At 39.7% G+C, this 20572-nt stretch overlaps 1 protein-coding gene across 2 annotated transcripts in view; it reads right to left on the reverse strand.

Moving 5' to 3' along the window:
- The window catches only part of NOD1 (nucleotide binding oligomerization domain containing 1), a 270155-nt gene that overhangs the window by 90993 nt on the left and 158590 nt on the right, over window positions 1-20572 (reverse strand). For both annotated transcript variants that reach the window (XM_069211945.1, XM_069211943.1), the window contains exon 3: window positions 16962-17136. In XM_069211945.1, coding sequence (XP_069068046.1) covers window positions 16962-17136 — 175 coding nt within the window. The remainder of the gene's footprint in view (window positions 1-16961; window positions 17137-20572) is intronic.

Here is a 20572-nt window from a genome sequence, read left to right on the forward strand (position 1 = left end):
GATTTTCGCACAGGGTACCATCCGTGAAACACCTGAGGAGCTTGGCCAAGTCAGACACATATTAGGAAAGTTTGACATTACTTTTCCTTCTCAACAGAGGGGGAGAGACCCAACTGAGTAACAATGCAGCTACGTCTTGCTCAACAGTGCAAACCAATAGTACATTGCACATTACAAAAGAAAAAACTGAAGGTTGCACACATTATCCAAAAGTAAGCCAGCAAGCAGTAGCGGTTTACTTAGTATTTGGTGGGTGTGGGACATCCACCCATCATAGGTGCCAAATTTACAGCGCATACTTGACTACACATTAAATGTGGGGGATGGCCAAACTCTACATAACCATCAATCGCCTAAACAATATAGACGGTGATACTGTGGCTGCCATGATTAGGATATGTAAGCAATGCATTTTAAATCATCTATGCATTTAAGGTGCACCACTGTTTTAAACAATGCTACTTTTTCTCAAGGGTGCAGATATAAGCTAAACATTTTAAGTATCACATTGATAACATATTAACTTTGACTGGCCAATTTCCATGTTTTCGATAATTCTGTGAAAGAAATTAATGATTCCATTTAACTAAAACATTTACTGAATAAGTATGTGTTTGATCACTTTTGTACCACGCACTAGAGTCAACCACATCACGCCATGGACAAGCAAGAAGGAGGTGGTTGGTACAGTATAGTACTGACCGCAGGAGCTTGAAGGCCAATGAACAAAGTACAGAGTTACTTTACAACTCGTTTTAATACTCTGAAGATTGTTTTAAAATTATGCAAACAAGCCTCAGAGCCTTTGCGCAGAAATATACAACAAATTGAATCCCTCCTGTCTGTGCATAAAATCTATGCATACATGCATAAAAGCATAAACGGGCTAACTGTTTGCAAGAGAGCAATACATTGATTAAGATCACGGATTAAGGTGCAAATGCAAATTAATTTGTGTAAAGAGCATTAGGAATGGCTTGATTCGTTATGGCTTGATGTCTGATTTTTCCGGTGGCTGTCACCCTACAATTCCTCTCCTGTTAAAACAAATGACTTTTCTAATGTCTGAACATTTATCTGCGCTAACAAACGTCTGTAGGTCCTGATTCTGTAATTCCAGATTTGCCATTGGTGCCCCTGATGGCACTTTTTGCACACCTAAAGTAAATGTGTGTAAAAATGATTGTGAACCTGGTGCCAAAAGCGATCTTTACCTTAGATTTCATCACATTCATCTTTCTTGTGGATTCATGTCAAGCCTTTAGTGAAATAAGGCTTTCGAAAGACCCAGGACTCACGCGTGGGAAAGGAATACGAGCCACGGCCATAGACTAGGCAGGTCTCAGGTCTATGCAGGACCCATTGGGCTTGCTGCAAGGTCATGTGGTTTAATATTCTAACACACTCTGCAGAGCTCTAGAAAGAAAGATATCACTCTTCAAAGGGAGGGAAGCCACAATGGTGCCTGTCCTCTGGAAAGCGCATATGGCTCTTATTTTATATTTGTTTTACAAACCTGGTATGAATCACACTCATCCAGAAGTACCCGGGTGCATCAGTAACAAAGTGGATTCCTTAGACACTCAGAATTATTAGGAAGTGTGCTTGAGAGAGTGTAAAATTGATGCTTGAGGAGCAGAACAGCTTGTTACCTCTAAGTTAGAATAAATCATCTTGGCTTCTTGTATCTCTCCCATAATCAGTTGCCTCCCTAGTTAGCTTCAGAGAGATGCATTTCTTATTGTGTTCGACAAGCATCACCTTACTCAGTTTCTGAAAGATTCAGGACAGAACAGACAATGATATCCCTGGCCCTGTAATCATTTACTACTGTACTTTGAAGATGGATAGTGCAGTTCACCAATAGATTTGCTCAAGTTATGATGTTGCAGTCAGTAGTAAAAAAAAGCCCTAATTTCCTGCCTGTCATTCAACTAGGCTTATGTTGTCCTACATGCCCTGCAGATGAGAGCGAATGGGGAGCATTGGGCTGATTTCATTAAATACCAAGAGATGTAGAGCGGGCGCGATCTGAGACCATCAAAGGATCCAATTTTCATATATCTCTATTGTGTATTACACAAAGTGAAAGCGATGGTGTAATGTGATTTTGCCTCAGTTTCCTTTGGAAAGTGACTTATGGTTTGCTAATAACAATGGCTACATTTGACGAATGAGCTCAAAATTGGGAAAACAATTCAAGTGTAGGCTATTTTTTGCTATTGTATTATGGAGATCTATCAAGGGGGAATAAAGTTAAAGAGGAGTCAAAAAAGAATTATTTTACATTTTAACTTCCCCAGGAATATTTTCCCTCCATGACAGCAAAAACCACTAAACGTAGTTATATAAAATTTAGCAAGAAAGTAGAACTTTATTTAAAATAAGGCTTGACTTTTTATAGCATGAAAACCATTCATGAAATTGCTTTTGAGAAATTTGTATTAAAAATGCATTCAGCAGGCTTCGAAGGGTTAATCACTTGTATAGCATAAATGTTTATTATCAGATAATTTGCAAAACCATACCCATCAATAGCTAGAGGTTAAAAGAGGTTAATATGTTGAAAAATAAATTAATCAATTTGGACGGGTTCAATTCGTTTCCCTTTGTGCACTTTGGATCTGCAGATACAGGGGGAAAACATCCCTTAGCCCTGCAGTGGACTTGGGGGCACCACGCTAGTTCACAGCCTGGCTGAAGGCCTGGTTCTGAACCTTGAGCCCGCAATACATGCTAATAGGATATGGGCAGCATGCTGGATGGCACAGGACCCAGTCAAAGGCCTAGCCCTCTACCCAGAGATGCCAATGCATGGCTGTAGGCTGTACACTCTCTGTGCTCAGACCCTAGGCCCATAACTGAAAACCATGCACAGACTGCTAGCAGCATTGAGTATGGTGTACAGCCAACATAGGAATAAAGCTGTTCTTTCTCATTTCATTGTTCATGTTGGAGAAACTTGGCTACCACGGTTGGAGAAGTCATCTCTCCAACATATGTCTAGCAAGAAGGGGCTGCTTCTCTTGTTAGCTGCCTTGCTAGTCTGTTTCGGAGCACCAAGTCCTAAGAAATCCAGCACAACCTGGAAACTGTGGAGTAACAGGAAGAAAATGCTTACAGACTGCTAAGACCACTCTTGGAAGCTGAAAGTACATGTACTGGAGGAAAGAGGGATTCTGTTGCCTGAAATCAATGCCTGGTTTGGAGTGATTAAAGTATTCAGAAAAGTCACCCATGGATTTTTAGTAACCATTGTCCAAAATGATGGGACCCATCAGAAAATGACTGCCCTCGTCACTTCTTGTTCTTGTTGGATCTCTGCAAAAGTCTCTGCCAAAAGCGCCTTCCAGTCTTGTACAAAGGCACAGTTTTGCTGGGTTGCAGCCTTTCGGCACTATCCACTGCAGAGCTCCAAACTCTTATCTAATCGAGAACAGACTGAGAAAGCCCGACAGACATCCTTACAACTAACGTTGCCTGTCTAGAGGCACTATCCACTGCTTGTATAATGTATGTCCTTCTACTTCATCATGGCTTCCAGTCTACCATACACCATCCAGTCCTGGATGTTCAGCCCCTACCTGATGCCCAGCCCAACCAAGAAAGAATTCTTGTTATTTGTCGATGCAAAAAAACACCTTTTGCATCCTTATGAAATCATTGCCTGCAGCTTCATATGTTTCCATTTCAGCCAGCTATGACCAATTCTCCTCTTGGCAGTTCCATTTTGGCAAAAATTGTGGACAGAGCAAGGGCGAAGTCATAATTGCCAGGCCTTTGGTAAAGAACATCATTTGTATTTATGACCTATTAGAATAACATGACCTGTTCATACAGGTTATCAAAGAATACTGTTTAGGTGCTTCTTTCTTTCCAGATACTGTTTTGACAACTATCTGAGAGTAACAAATCAATCATTTTAATCACCACACAGGCTATGGATGGTACATTTTGCTAATCGTGTTGGATAAGAATTACATTTCTCTGATTATTCTCCCCAAATTCCACCTTGAACTTTCTAAGCGGATGGGTTCCCTACATATAAATGGTACACGTACAGCATCTCATTTTTTCATCTTTTCCCCAATTATTCTGTCCTTAACTGGAAGCTCCTTCCTTCTGGTCTGATCAGACCAACAAGAGGTTCCAGTAGGCTTGGATTATCTCCAGTAATTCTCTTCTTCCATCCCCTTGCTAGAGTCTTCCACAAATGGTCACCATCTATTAAAACACAACTTTTTGACTATAGAAGACAACTACCAACTGAGACCCCTACTGTCTCTCAAACTAACATTACAACAATGACTATAATCTAGGTGATTTCATCTTGAAAGCATTTTCCCCTGTGGTTCTACACAATTTGACTACAGCTAGGACTCCAAAGCTTGCAAAAAGGCTGTGTGTCTTGTTACGATAAGCACAGTAGAACAATTATGGAGTTAATTAAGGTAACAGCTTATGACAATGCAAGGGGTGTACCAAAAGGGACCATCCTATCCCACTAATTCAGTTTAGTCTTTTTGTAACTGAATCAATGATTATACTTTTGTAAATGTCAATTTGTGTCCATATTGCTAGGCATACTGAATGTGGTATGGAAGTGACCACCATCCTGGAACTTTCCAATGTTTCTGCTCACTAAAAGACCAAAAGCGATTCAATGGAAGTTGGAAGTTACAATCTGTGTTCCTAATAAGATGGTCACCAATGTGTCATCAAACAACTTCACTAGAATACGTAAACTGTGAGATTGCTGTAAGAAAAACATGTCAAAGAACTGTAAATTTAGTTGATGCTCAATGCATATCTTTTTTATAGCATGTGCCATTGGTAATGAAGACTTACTCTATGATACTAAAATCAAGAAAGCAAGAAGAGGTGTCTCAAAAGACTAAACATTAGATTCCAGCTGATCTGCAGGGCTCATAGATCCATATATTTAAAAAGGAAGACCAAAGAAACACTGCAGATTACCTCATTCTGACAATGCTTTATCTGCTGGCAAAAAACACTTGCGAAAATTATGTTTGAAGAACATCATTATTAGATCAATTCAAAGGCATTCTACATCAATTGAAAATAGGATTCCAAAAAGAGCTTTTCAAGGCAGCCAATACAGTAGCACTTATTCTCCAAGCTGGTAAACCTCTTTGTGAATGCATTCAATATTATTGATTGACCGTTACTGGGGAGAAAATGATACATGCTGCTTGTTTGCCTTCACTCAGCAACTATACTATGCAGACTCTACTGATTTAGTTGGATCTTGTCACCAACCTCTGAAATATCGTATGCAAAAACGAATGCACACATCAGGTCTGGTGTTAGGAGCAATGCATATTAACCTACATAGTATTTACTGTTTATGAAATAACATAGATCCTCTGGAGGTGACAATGTTCCACCAAACTTTACAATGCCAAAAAAGAGCGCTTTACTATCTGTCCAGATTATTTAGTAATCCTCAATGGAACTGCTCTCAGGCCACAGCAATCATTAGACATTACTGATACCTATCTTACTGCAAATTATTAAAAAACTAATGTCACTAAACCCCACTTTTTTGGCACTACATACAGGACAATTGTATTTTGGCATTGGGGTGGAAATAAAAAGAGGCCATGGAAAATACAATTTGAATCTAATTTGAAATGTGGACCATTTAGCACCACCAAAACCAATACATTAAAAACACTTAGCAATGGATTTGCAAATTTTAATGGTAAAGATGCTTGCTAGTCTTTAAGTCCATTAACTTGGGCTTAAGATTTCAAGGCTGCAATAGTTGCAAAATATGATTTAGTCCTTCGGCTTCCCAAATTTTCCCAGAACATTAACACTATGGAAGCAATGGTTTGGCAGCGATTGCTCAGTTTTATGTCTTCTACTTTGATTACTGGACTGGAGCTTGAAATTTGATCTGATTGAGTTGGGGCACCCATTTCAGTTCTATAGGGTTCCACCTGGCTGTCCACTGGACTCATGCTCCTGGCAACAACCACAAAAATTAAGCCTCTTATTGCTTAAGGTGGTCACAGATGTTCATCTTGTGAATGAGTTTAAAGACAATTACTGAGATTTAGATCTAAACTAAGACATTTTGCATATAAAATTTCACAGAGGATCTGGCCTCAGTCAGTATTAAAACCTTACATTAATACTGTAGCAGTTACTCACATGTACCTGTGATTGATTAAAAGGTTATTTTAGGAATAAAACATTACTACACCTGAGACTGGGGAAACTATTGCTTTTCACTATTGGAAGTGACTCAAACTTCATCTGGATACTTCTAGTTTTGTTTTACTGCTATTGAATCATTTGAACATATTTTATTGGATTGTTTATCACCAAGGAAAACATTGTTTTAATACATTCAAATTATTCAGATATCAGTATTCGAGTAGAGACAATATATAGGATATTAAACAGCAGCAAGCCTGCACTGACAGCTCAACTGGTAGAAAAATGTGAAGGTTTTATTAAGCGCAAAGATATTGTGTGATTCTTTTTTTGTTCTCTTTTTCTCTTTATGTTGACACCGAAGTTGATGCGTGAAGCTACTTCTCGCACTGCCACCCTCAACCATGGTCCAAGCCATAAGGGCAGAATGTCAGCTTTCATCCTGGAGCTATTTGGGGATGCAGGTTACGCTGAAATTCTGGCAGAGATTAAATGGAGAGGTAAATCCCAAAATATTGTATCACTGTAAATCGGAGATAGAGAATAGTGAACTAAACTGGGCCTCTCAAATAAAGACCCATGTTAATTAAGCTCTGTGTTAAATTGTAATTTTTTACTAGATAAGAGAAAGACAGGACAACAGATCCCCAAGCAGGAATTACGTGCCATTGTAACCAAAAGCACTAGCAACGAGGATCTGCTTTATTTGAGGAGCAAATTGTCTACTCAATTTCTAGTTAAAGGTTGGAGCAAGGATGAAATGTTTACATACATTGAGGCCCTGCTACGTCCCAAGCTTAGGAATGCTGTGTTGAAATTCAGGGTCGGGCTAAACCGATGTTACGAAGATATGAAGATGATCTCATAGGAGAGATGAGCAGGATTTGTGTACATGTGGACTGAAGGAAAAACGCAATGGGACACATATTCTTTTGGATTGTTTATGGTTTTTAGGCAAGCAGAAAGAGTTTTTAATGTCTGTTTTTATGATTTATAGATTTATAAATCCAGATCAAGCCCTCCGCCTACTGGTGAATATGATATTTTTAAATAGTGTATGTGCAATTGGGAGATTTTTAAATGCAAAACAGGAGACCTTAAAAGTGCTGCTGGATCAAGTGTAGGGGGATCAGGTGGGTGGTACGAGACTCTCCATCACGCTGCTCTCTTTTTATATCACTGTTTGTATATTGTAATTGGCCTTTAGTTATTTTTAGCTTAGGCATGGTTTCAGGATGTATTTATGGTAAGGTTTATAGAACACAGTCTAAATATTTATTTTGACTGACTGACTGACACTGACGGTAAATATGCTTATGTGAGTATCAGCTTTGTTTTAATAAAGGTTTCCTTAAACAAAATAACACAATTCTCTATGCAAGAATACTTGACAAAGGCTAAATAATTATATCTTCTTTCCGAAAAGTCAAATGTAAATTGCAACTTTAGGCTTATGAACCATTTGTCTAATGTATCCATTGCAGAAATCTGTATGTAACCGTAGGCTCTCAGATTAGAATCCTGGTTGGTCCATACAGTCTGTCTTCCTCCGGAGACCACAATAACGGCACAATGGAAACTACTGAGTGACAGTTACACCCATTATTACATCCTTTTAGGCTTTGAGGAGAACTTTATCACTTATAGCCAGTTAATATTCCTAAAAGATTGTCTCATAAGTCAAGGGATTTTCAATTCCAGCAATTAGGTCAGCAAGCTACACCCTTGCTGAAGAAACCTTTTTCTTGTTGAGAGGAACCCACATCCATCTGGGCTTCTAGCCAAGAATTATACTTCTGATAAGATCTGTGGCTAGCTATCCATAGTTTATGTTTACAACTGATAACAACTTGTTCTGACATCGCTGTGATGAAAGCTGCATTGTGCTTGCACCCTTTTCCTTCTCCTTGGGAATTTCCCTCCTGCCCAGTGGCTGACTGCCCTGACCATTATCTGAATATTTTTACTATAGCTTTATAGCCCACTGTAGCAGGCTATTCTGGCCATTAAAGGCACGCTCAAGTTTTAAAGGCCTGAGCCAAAGGTGAGGGCCTTTAACAAGGGGGCATGCCTTTAATGGCTGGTATAGCCCAGCAACAGCAGGCTGTAAAGGTATTAGAACATTCTGCCCCACCAGGGCAGAATGTTCTAATTAGTAAAATAAAGGCCTCAAGGAGTCCGAGGGGGTTGAAATCCTCTAGAGCTATGTGAGGCCTTTGCTTACAGCTGTTGCTGTGCACGACAAACATTGGAATGTTGTGGCTTAGGGCTTTTACCAGCCATTAGGAGAACCGAGCTACTCCATTGTCTTCAATGGAGAGCTCAACATTCCAAGTCCTTTTTACGAGATTGTTGTGAAGCCCACCATTGCCTATTTGAAAGAACAATCTTAGCTAAATCCTTTTCCTGTAAAGCATCATTTAAAAGCATCTTAAGTGTTGCCCCCTTCTTTCTGTCATATCCTCAACTCTTATCTCTCCAAGGGCTCTGTTTACTGTGGTTTCATAGGTTACTTTTTAATTCTTTGGTTGTTACTATCTAACTGCCTACATTTCTACTTTCTTGAGGTTGGAGAAGACTATGAGGAAGCAGGTCTCCTCTCAACCTTAAGCTGTCACCTCTACACGTGGAAGAATATGCCTGGCTCATGGGATGGAATCTGTTTTTCTCACTATGTTGGTAATACTCCTCTGTATAGAGTCACTGATTTAATCTCTTTTTGAATTGTAAAAGCCACTTGACACCTTCTTGCTCTTTTGGCTACATTCATTTGGCCACCACAAAACAGCCACAAAATGGATTTTACCAGTTTGTCTAAGACACCCTAAGCTATCACCGGCAGCTCTAACCCTCAGCGCATATTCCAGCTTTCTTTAGTCTTGTGCTCGTCAATGCATATGTTACTTCCTTAGCTTTTTATCTCAAGTATCTGGGTTAGATGCTTATACTTAAAACGATGATAACCACATCATCTTTAACCAGTGTGGGGTCCTGGATGTTATGGTCTTCTGGTTTCAAAACTATATTATGGAAATCACTGCCTGAAGGAGACAAAAATGTGTCCTGCGTGATGCCCACAGAATGTGCTCCAAACTTAAAGTAGTGTTTCACCACGTTCTACACATGTGGCAGACAGCAAAAAAAAAAGTATGAGCATATGTTCGCGAGCAGCATATACAAACCGTTCCGAGGTCTTGCCTTTTGAGGGATGGAGTCTTGATTATAGGAAAAGCTAGGACTTTATGGCCCTTCTTAATTGAAAATGATTGTATTTTAGACAGCTATTCCCATGTTTGTACTGAAAAGCAGCTACCTCATACCTGAAATTTAAAGTACATGGGAGGTGTTGTAGGATCTTTCCTTTTTATGAAAGTGATTTGGACCTTACATTTTAATTCTTTCAATGGTATTGTTTATCTGAATTGCTGAGATTTGTTGTTCCTCCTGCCCCAAAGGATACCATAAGGCGTTCTTTCATTTGCTTTAGTGAGCTACACCAGATCAAGGTGTTTTGTGGCGTTTGCTGTCATCTGTATAAAAGCTTTTACCTCTTTCGCCACACAGCTATCAGTACTGGATTCTTCTTAGCCAGCTATATCCATCTCAGAATATAGGAAGGACCTGCAGGCCAGAGGTTAGTCACAGGTTGCCTTAGTCCTGTCCAAACAAGGATCCATCATTACTGGCTCAGTTTCAAAAGGTCCTACTACAAGAACCAAAACCAAAACCAAACCTCCCTGCCCTTTGACAGGCCTCCTTTGATGGTACTCCCACCTCACAGCATTGTCCATTGCCTGTGGTTGCAATCCTAGTTTCCTATTTAATGTCCTTTGAACACCCAGTTAAGAGGGTTACACTCCCATATGCTCGGCCCCGGCAATTACTATAAACATTTTGGGTTGCACTGAATTTCTGGTACCAAATGCCTGAAACTTTTGATGCACTTTTGGATACTGAGAATAATTGCAGGTGTGGGTTAAGGTTTCAGAATTGTAATGTTCATTTATTACTAGATTGCCTTTATTTTTATAAGGCTCACTGTCTGGTCCTAAAACCTCTTTTTATCAAATATAATATAATATCAAACACTGAAATGAAGCACTTGTGGTAAATATGGAATCTTTAGCTGTAGCATGTGCCTTAGGAAAAATTTTAAAAATATGTTTGGGATAATATGGCACTAACTGCAGCTTCAAGGCATGTTGGGACAAAGGTGACAAGTGTAAAGGCTGAGGGCAAATATACTTATATCATTTGTTAACTCCTTGTAAGACCAATGTCATGGTGTCTTTCTGGGAGCATAACAATAGGCTGTGAGAAATGGATGTGATAGGGGGTGGGGGATGGGTCATTTTAAGTACTTTTATGTGAATCATTGTTTTAAACACAAGTGTCTAATCATTAATAAAAATCTTGAACTTTGAACCTCTCAGATTGCTGCTTTCAGGCCTTAAATTGGTATTACGGGTGTGACCCATTTGCCTGGAGCACGTTCATTCATGTTAAAAAGACAAAACAGAGTAATAATGAGCTTTATTGTGCTGTACTGTTTTCCCTTTCTTTTCTCATAACTTAGTTAACCCTGACTCGTACGTTGACTGTGCATTGCTGCATAACTTTAGGTACAAAGCTCATGGTTTGAAATGTATAGCAATGGGAATGGGTGTGTGGGGGGGGTGCTTGCCCCCCCTCGGATTTAGGTACAGCCTGGTGTGCAGGATCACAGTGCAGCGTAACACTACTGTTGCTGTAGTGTTACGCTGCCTGCACTAGTACAGCTGCGGCACACGGCAAAAACAGTCTGCAACACCGTGGACCGCGGCAGACGGGTCACGGCGGGTGCCCTCCCTGAAAATATTCTGCGGACGCCCACGGCAATGGGTTTGGAAGTAACAACATTGCAAAAAACAACCCTGGCCACTCCTTGCTGACACCCCCCACTGACAGACAAGAGGACCAAGCAGCGCGTCTTCTTTTAACTCATTACTTGACCCACATAGAACATGTACATGATTTTTTCTGTTGTGTGACAGACCAGAGCATATCAGTGATGTAGCTTTCTGTATTCATTCCAGACTGAATCAATGGAAGAGTTTGCATTGTAAACCTTTCACAATCGCTTCAGGCGGTGTCACAAGTCCACCTTTACCTCAGCATAATATTTGTTTTTCAAAGTGACCGAGATGAGTAATTGTTTAGCCACCTCAGGAAGTCTGGGTCGCTTGCATCTGAACGTTAAGCTTTTGAGTCACATTTTAGGGGAAGTTTGAAAGTTCAAATGCCACCATGCACGTCTCCCGTCATCTGCTTACAAACTGCCCAGCAGCACTGCGGAAATCACAATCTATTTCACCACGTTATCCTGAAGAGGGAACGAAGAGTAGTCCACACGGCAGTGTCAGGCTCGCGTCTCTTCAGCTCAGGGCCGCAAGGACTGCAACCAGTTTGCACGTATTGGGTGGCAGGGTGTTGCTCACTCCATCAGGGCAGTTCATTTCTTGTTGCCCCATACAGTACTCCAGTTATGATGCTGGCAAGTTTGAACAAAGCCACATATTTCATCAACCTCCACCAACCAACTGATGTTGTAAAAGGTCTCACAGTATGTAATTTGTATTACACTCAACCACGGTTGGCAGAGAGTTAAAATGTGCCAATTTATGTGTTCTCCAAGTGTACATAAACTCCTAAGTGTAAATTTAATTGAAGTATTTTTAAGGGTTCTCTTTGTTGTTCTTTTTTTTTGTGTGTAGTGTTATTGTAACATCAACATACTCTCCCACGTTATGCCAAGACACTGCAGACACAAACTTTAAAAACTTTTATATTTGCAGTCCTCGTCACTCATCTAGATCATGGATCCTGCAGGTTTGGGCTCATGGTGATGCTGCTTCGTCTGAGAAATGATTGAGAAGACACAGAAGTATGGGGTGCAAAGTGTGTGGGTGCACTGTTACCTAAATGCAATGAATTGTTTGCCACAGGGTTGTAAATTGTGTTGGTTCAGTAAATGCAAAGAATTATTGGTCATGCCAGAGGGTCACAGATGTGCTCCAATCATGCTGCTACTAAACTGATGCAACATTCATGCAAGACAATTCGCACCGCAGAGTGGTCCAAAGATTTGCACTCCAGACAGACAATGGTGAGCCTCCTGGGTTAGATTGCTGGATGTTAGGAATCTCCATCGGGCACTGGGTCCTGCAGAAAAGTCTCAGTATACGGCAACAGCAGCATAGTATCGTTGGAAGGCATATAGGTCTAACACCATGGTGAGTGTGGCGAACAACACAGAATGGCTTAAAGGAGACTCTGCTTGCTACCATCAACCATTGGACCACAAGGAAGGTGCATGTGGTCTGATGGACAGAGATGGAGAATGTCTTGCAGCAGGTTCGTAACCGCTGTAGTCTGCAATTAACGTATTCTGGAGCACCTACATGAGAAAAGCAGCACAATATATCGCAAGAACATTTTATTTTAGTTTATGTATTTCTATACAGTGCACTTAACTTGCAATTGTCAGCACACTGTACATTAAATCATAGCAAAGTCAAAAGCCAGTTACAATTAAGGTTAGAATAAAGTACCTGTATAAGAGTATCTTGTATTCAAAAAAGAAACCTGGGGAAGGTTAAGATCAACCTGAGAAGACCAATTTTATGGAAAGAAGGTCTGATCACAGAATGTCTCAGTATCACCAATGAACGTCGAGCATCCAAGGTGACTTAGCAAAGATGAAGGTAAGAAGATGTGGGTCACTCATTAGCATGCCAATTTTGTGCGTAGGTGGCATTTAGGTTTAGTTGAATCTCGATCATCCATTTGATTATCACAAGGAGACGGAGTATTAGCGTAAAAAACTGAATTTGAGCAGTGTTTGTCATCAGCGTAGCTATATCAAGTGAAGCCCAGTGACTGACTCACAGAGGGCAGGTATTGGAGGAACACTTTGAACAGGGTAAGTACAATAGTAAATCTTCGAGAGATTCCAAAGAGAAGAGGAAGACACAAAAGGTGAAAAGGAGATGCCCAGGACACATTCTATTCTAGTCATGGATATCGCTGGGACAGAGAAGGAGTGTGCAGGATAATGTAAATATCTGCAGACTGGTCAAGGTGGAAGAGGGCTGCTGCTCCAATCCCATCAACCTGCGGGGGTTTGTGGGACAGACTGACATTATGACTTGTGCAAGTGGATCTTCCCATCTGTAATCCATAATGACCTCCCAGACACCTCCGCTCGTCAGGAGTCCTTCTACCTGCACAGATCCCATGCATAAGGAAAACCAGATCCGGTGATCAAGCCTTCTCCTACTTTGCTCCTAAAGTGTGGAACGACCTGCCGCTGCACATGAGAGCATCCACCTCACTCCTTGGATTCCACAAGAAGCTGGAGACCTTGTTTCCTGACAAGCCCAACTAGGCCCTAGGTGTGGCTAGACTCACCTACTCAGTGGCTAGATACCCTCCCAGGAGATAGTGCACTACACAAATCTGCGTAACATAACAGTGATTTACTTCAGATTCTAACAGTACTACATTCTGTAAAATGGTGCCAAATTTTGCGAGGTTTTGATGTCAGTCTGTCCGAGAGTACTGGTCTAAAACAAGAGTGTGCTCTGGCACCCTGGGTTTTCTCATTATACACACACACACAAACTTCCTGAACTGTTCTGAAATGTTACTCCCAGTTACAGGTGGTACACAACTTTACATATTACTCAGGTAATGTCAACTTTCCTGATCAATCCTCAGTTGGTCCGCAATGCGGCCTGCAAATGCCTTTTAATTATTCTAATAATAATTCTTGAAAATCAACACCTTCAAGACTAAGACAATGGTTTTTGCCGACCATCAAAAAAGTACAACGTTTTGCTGGAAGATATTGTCAAACTCCTTCAAAAAGTGAAAAGATATGTTTACTTGGTGATGATACTGACAGAGAACCCTCATTTAAGGCATCTTGGAGTTGTATCTCATGCTATGGGGGTTGGAACAGTTAGGAAATATCTTGATGCAACCCTTAATCTTTCCAGATCTAAGATACCTCCAAAACTTTTGTATATTATAAGTCTTACCAGCTCAACAGCTGTCATTCTGAACCAAGCAGAGGGAAGGATACAGACATCTTCAAGTTCTACAAGGATCAGCCTTTCTATAGAAGAACTGAGGCATGAATTATGTATGAGAAGCTTCAAGGCGCAAGCTCATTCTGTAGTCATCTGTTGCAAATTTTGTCTAAATTAAAATTCTGCTAACACTATTGAAGAATAGGCAAAACTAGACCTGTGTCTTACTTGCTAGCCTAACTCGAGTTGGTCAGAATCTTGATTTTGCACTGAAAAGCTGAAACCTGCTTTTTGAGGATTTAATGTCACCGTGGAATATTAACCAAGTGCAAAACACTCTGCGGTCATGGCATGTGAATTAAATAATTACTTGGACATGAAGCATTATCAATTTGTAAGTAGTTTGATCCTGGTTGGTTATTCGGGGATTCCCTATTGTAAGCAATGCTACCTGACAATGTTAATAGATTAGGCAAAAAGAACTTTGACCGTCAATCTAACTCGGGTAAATGTTATGGTAACAAAGCAACTGATCGTAGCTGCTCACACAAGTATAGAACATACTGTAAGTATTGTTTTAATGTTTTCATAGCAATAGGCCCTTTATGAATTTAGAAAACAAATATGTGTCTTTAGAAAGAAGTATGCACATACATTTATTTGCACTACTCCAACAATTACAATCTATTATATGGTTCATAATTTTTTACAATTTTTAGGACTGCACTAAATATATGAATATGTTTTTTTCCTCTAATTTCTTATGGGGATTTCAATTTGTATCATATTGGACATAAAACATTTTTATATGTTTATATGTTTTTCCGATGTCTTTGGGAGGTTTTTATCAAAACGTATTAAAAATGTTCATTTCCACCAAGTTTATTCTTCAGCTCGTCCCAGGTGGCAATAAATAAATATTCATTCCAACTTGATAATCGGCCAGCTGGTTGAAGGTTTAGTGTATTCTGAGAGATGCCGGCAGGCTCCTCACGCTCTAGAAAGTCAAAGGGAAACTACGAGTTGAGGCAAGGTCTAGGTGTTCAGATTCAGACTGTGGGTTAGAAGACTTTAGGAGGCAGAAGAAGTGGATCATTAGGGAAAAACATAAACAGAGGTCCAAGCCATCCATATAATCCGTGAACTGGGTTTCAGGAGTCTAAGCTTTCTTAAGATGATGGATAAAGAATCATAGACATGCTAGGACAGGTAACCTTGTCATTGTAGGATGCAGGGCTTTGGAATTCTGAGTTGATCTGGAAAAGTTCTCTGGAGAGGATAGTTGCAGAGTAGAGCTGAGCTTCACATTAACTCTTCTTTGCTTTCAGGATGGTTGCACTGTAAATCTTAAATGATTTAGTGTAGGGTGAGAGTTGGATGTCAACGCATCATTTAGGACACACTGTAAACTTTAATATTACAGCGTATTTCACCTTTGACTTAAATGTGCAAAAGGTACATCAAAACTGTGCAATTAGGAGTGAAAGTACAAAATCGTTGATCAATTTTGAAAAAATGCAATTTTTATTTACATAGAGATAAAATGTTGTTTACTTATAGAACTGGAAGGGGTGAGGCTGAAGGAATAAAGGTCAGAGTATGGGAAAGGAATGCGATATGGGAGACAGAAAGAGAGAGAGAGAGAGAAATATTAAAAATATAGAAGCTCGTGTCAGCTACTGGGACAACAGAATCTCAGGAGTTCAAGTTGTCTATTGCTTTGTGAAAGTTGTTAGTTACAATTCTCAATGAGTGCATCAAATTTCGAATTGATTGGTGCATTGTGTCAGTAGCTAGATGCCAGTACATAATCAACTACAGGGTCAAAGTTTTTTTTTTTTTTTGTGGCATCTTTGTGCTACCTTTCAGACTCTTCAGAACTTCTTTGGAATTTCAGGTGAATTGAACCTCTTTTTTGACTCAGAGACCTCTATTAAGGACTAGGGTGAATCAGGTATCAGAATTCAGAATTTTGTGATATTGTCGGGCTCCAACTGTTTCCCCCGACAGATCTCGGCAGGACAAACCTAAAAAAAATGTAATGGAAGGAAATGGCTGAAAACAGTGAAAACGGGCGGAATTTGAGAATTAAATACTGGCTCTGCATGATATGCTGCATTTTCAAATTCAGAACTACGAATAGGAAATATTTTCTACACCCAGTATATATGCCATCCTCTGTAATAGAATATTATCCTTCGTGCAAATACCAAGACCATAAGGATTTTGGAATTACATTCACAATTCTGAGAACATGGAAAAGTACAGGCTGATACATGGGTGCAGACTGCCCTCAGTTCAAAACAATATATAAAGTGGAGGCCCTCATTTAAAGAATCCTGGGTCATTAGCTAAAATAACACTTTTCTTATTATTGCATGACTGCCACCTGTGATCATGTAACTACCGCAAATTTAGATTTAAATAGAAATAGATGTGTCGAAACAGTGTTTTTGAATTGTTTATTTAGGAGTGTGGCAACAGCATCAGCTTTATTCCAGTGATCAGAGATCAGAGACTTGTTTTTGCATTTACTCCCACTTTCCTTCAAGGATATGTTAAGTAATTTCATGTACCTGTACATTTTGAATGTTAGATATTGTAACAATGGGACCATTCAATTTTTGTTTTAACTTGGAGCTGAAATGAAGTAAAATACAAAAAAAGTAATTTGTAAGTTTGATTTTGACCATATGTACTTACCAGGGTCTGTGTTCACCACTGACTTGTTCTGCATCTGCGGGGAAGGGTGGTATCCGATTTCTTTCAGCCAGGGTTGTAGATCGAAGTAGGCGTCTGGCACCTTCTCCAGGATGTAGATGAAGTACTCTGAGGCCTCCTCGCCTTTGCTTTGAACTTGGTCCATGATCTTACGCACCTAGAGGGAACATAATGCAGAGTATTAACCACACCGCCTGTGGACTAGCCCCAGGAAAGCCAATTAATTTATCATTGCATGAGGCAACTTCAATTTCAGCACCGGTGAATACCCACTGTGTGCCCATTATATTTCCTGCACAAACCAGCTTGGAAAAAATGGCTACATTTATCAAACTAACTTGGGCGAGATCATTGCAGAGGGTTCCCAGAAATCCTTTAAGTGTTTGTACATAGTGCTATTTAATATTTATTATTCATAAAGTGTGTGAAGCTTAGCTTCTAGGTGCATTCAACAATAAGACATACAAAATAAAGACAACATATATTAAGAAAACAAACAAAATAACCTAGGTAAACAATTTTGCAAAGAACAGACAGGACAATGATCATTAAACATAAAAGATAACAAACAATTACTGAAATATATAAGCAGAAATAAGGAATAATAAATTGGGGAAATTCTTCTGATGAAGACCAACTGAGGAGAAGCAAGCCTTACAGGCCATTACTTACAATCATCACAAAATACATAGCCAAGTGAAACTCATTTATAATCAATTTAAATATTATGGCAGAAAAGCATACTTTATAACTTACTAAGAGGCTGTCTTTGTGAGATACACCAAAGATTACAGAACTGTACGCGATTTATTTATTGCTTTATGGTGTGGTGTCTCTTAACTCACTTGGGGATCACTTGTTTCAACTATCAATCTTTGTTTATTTCCCTAAAGTATGATTATAAAACTGATTCACCACTATATGCGGATGCAGCTTTCAAAGCATTAAAAACACGTTTTTCACAGATGTGTTGGTTCTGGATTCAGTGAGGTTTTTTTTAAAGACTCTAGACAGGTGATTTTCATCTTCATTTAAGAATGTTTTGCATGAGTTAACCAGTAGCAAGATTTTTCTGCTATAATATTTAAATTGATTATAAATGAGTTTCACGTTGATATGTATTTTGTGATAATTATACCCAGGTTCATGTAGACATTCTGGGTTGCTCTTGTATTTGTTTAATTACTTACAATCACCCACAGTTTTGGACTGTAAGCAGAATCTGTTTAAGTACAAGTGGGACTGAACGCCTTTCCTGTTACTTCTCCTTCTCCCCCTCATCATGCATTAATATTTTACCCGGATGATGTTTTGAGGCCAAACACTGAGCGCTGCATGCAGCAAGTCTATGCAAATTGAGGTTATTTCCAAATAGCTTGACTCAGTGTTTCAGCTTCTTATTTACGGGCGATAAAACTCAGAAGGGTTTTTAGTGGACGTAAGAGACTGCGCGACTCGTGGCGCAACAGCGATGAAGCAAAAAAAATAAAGCTGCGGTGTTAGAGCAGGGGCTTTTTTGCGCCTCTTACGAAAGGAACAGAAACAAAACAAGAATGGCAAAGGCGATAGGTCTGGTGTTGTCAGTAATTCTCCCTTCACCTTTTTGTTTTTGTGCAAACTGGTATGCCAGATGTGGCACCGAGGCTTACAGTGCCGCAAGACGTAAACTATACCTCACTGATGAGACCTAAGTAAGTTGAAACTGGTCTGGGTTTGCATCTGTTCCCATCCGGAGGGGACTTGGCCACGCAGTATGGGCAGGACTGTTACTACTGAAGCAGGACCACGACAGCAAACATCCAAGAAATAAGATTTTAATGCAAAGATCTGGGGAGCTGTTTTTCACGTACACATTAACTTGCACCTCATGGAGGCATTCCTTTACTTATAGCATGAACTCTTTCCACTCGAATGATCCCTCGAAAGGAAAGCCGGCACTCAGGGAGTAGATTTTCAGATTTTTAGCCCATCGGTGACACCATGCACCAATCAAAGGAGGACTGACACGTTTCGGCTGACTGTTCAAGCCTCATGAAAAAGGCTGAACAGTCAGCCTAAGCTACTCAGTCCTCCTTTGATTGGTCTTTGGTGTCACCGATGGAATAAACATTTTGAACTCTGAGTGGAAAGAGGTCATGCTGTTTGTAAATTATAGGATCAGGCAAACCCATCTTCAGAGCACCAACCGCAAACTGGCACACATTGGCAAGTTGGCCTCTTGCAAGTTTATATATTTCTTTACTTTTAGTTTTATTTGACGATTTAAAGTAGGATGCCTTTATCTGATGTACATGGAGATTATATTATACGGGGATGTTTTTCTTATTAAGTCATTATTTGGGACTCATGACTACCAAGAAGGCTCCTAAGTTAAGCCCTCACTGCTGAGATCTGTGTTTTGGCCGAAGGCTAAGACTTTAAATTCCAAAGTCGCAAGCTCTGCTTTTCATCCTTCCAAGGGAGAGCATTATTACAATGGGTAATAGCAGAGTCAGTTATTTACAGTGGTTAAAAATAGCACACCCACAGTATTAACTTCTGTGTCAGGGTTTATGCCACAACCAAGAAGAAACATAGAAATAACAAAAATTAAAGTGAAAAAAGATAAACAACCCTTTTCTACTTTAGGAAAATAATTAAAAAAATGCATTGACAATACTTTTAACCCGAATGGAAATTCAGCATTAATAAAAAGGGGGGAAAAAGTACAATGAAAGTTCTGGTTACTGTACACAATGGTAACTTTAGGGTTAGCGGTTGAATTAGGGTTAGTGATAGGATATCTTTAGGGTTAGCACCAGTGTACTTGAAAGGATCTGTAAATGAAAATTATTCTTGATAACTTCTTCAATTTGAATTAATTATTTTTTATATCTTCATTTTGGTATTTGTAAGAAATTCAGCTATTATTTGAGAAGGTTTGAGGTTCTCACAAATAATAAATCCACAAATTTATCTTTAATGAGAACCAAGTACTCTACTGTAGCACTTGAGTGTCTTAAGATACGGAAGCAGAGAAGTCCAAAGCCTACTCGGGGAGCTTTGACAGAACAGTTCACACCCACAGAAAGTTTTGATCCCACAAATCAGTCCCCCGTCTATAATAAATTCCAATTCAGAATATAAATGGGTATCAATATCAATAAGGCACGCTTACCAACTTTATACGGGTGTCAACACAATAGTAAAAGCAGAAATGTGCTATAATCCACCATTGCACCACCACCGAAACCAAGAGGTGTAGTAGCACATTCATTACTATTGACTGGAATACATAAACTTGCATTATCAACCCTCAACATTATCAATCCAGCATTAGATTGAATATCATGTGAGTGTTATTTCTACCTTTACAGTGCTGCCACTGCAGATTTAGGTCCAACTAACAGGGGTCCCCACTCTCCAGAACTTTGTGCAAAAGAACCAGCTCTAAAACTGCTTGAAATGCTCATGGAAGTATTCCGAGTGGATGCCTAGAACCCCAAGGAGACTTAGGCACTCATTACGGCGTTGGCGGTCTTTTTACAAAAGCTGCGGGTGCCAGAAGACCGCCAGTGCTGATGGTCTTCTGACTACCATATTACAAGTACTGT

Source organism: Pleurodeles waltl, chromosome 10, assembly GCF_031143425.1.
Source record: "Pleurodeles waltl isolate 20211129_DDA chromosome 10, aPleWal1.hap1.20221129, whole genome shotgun sequence".
Lineage (NCBI taxonomy): Eukaryota > Metazoa > Chordata > Amphibia > Caudata > Salamandridae > Pleurodeles > Pleurodeles waltl.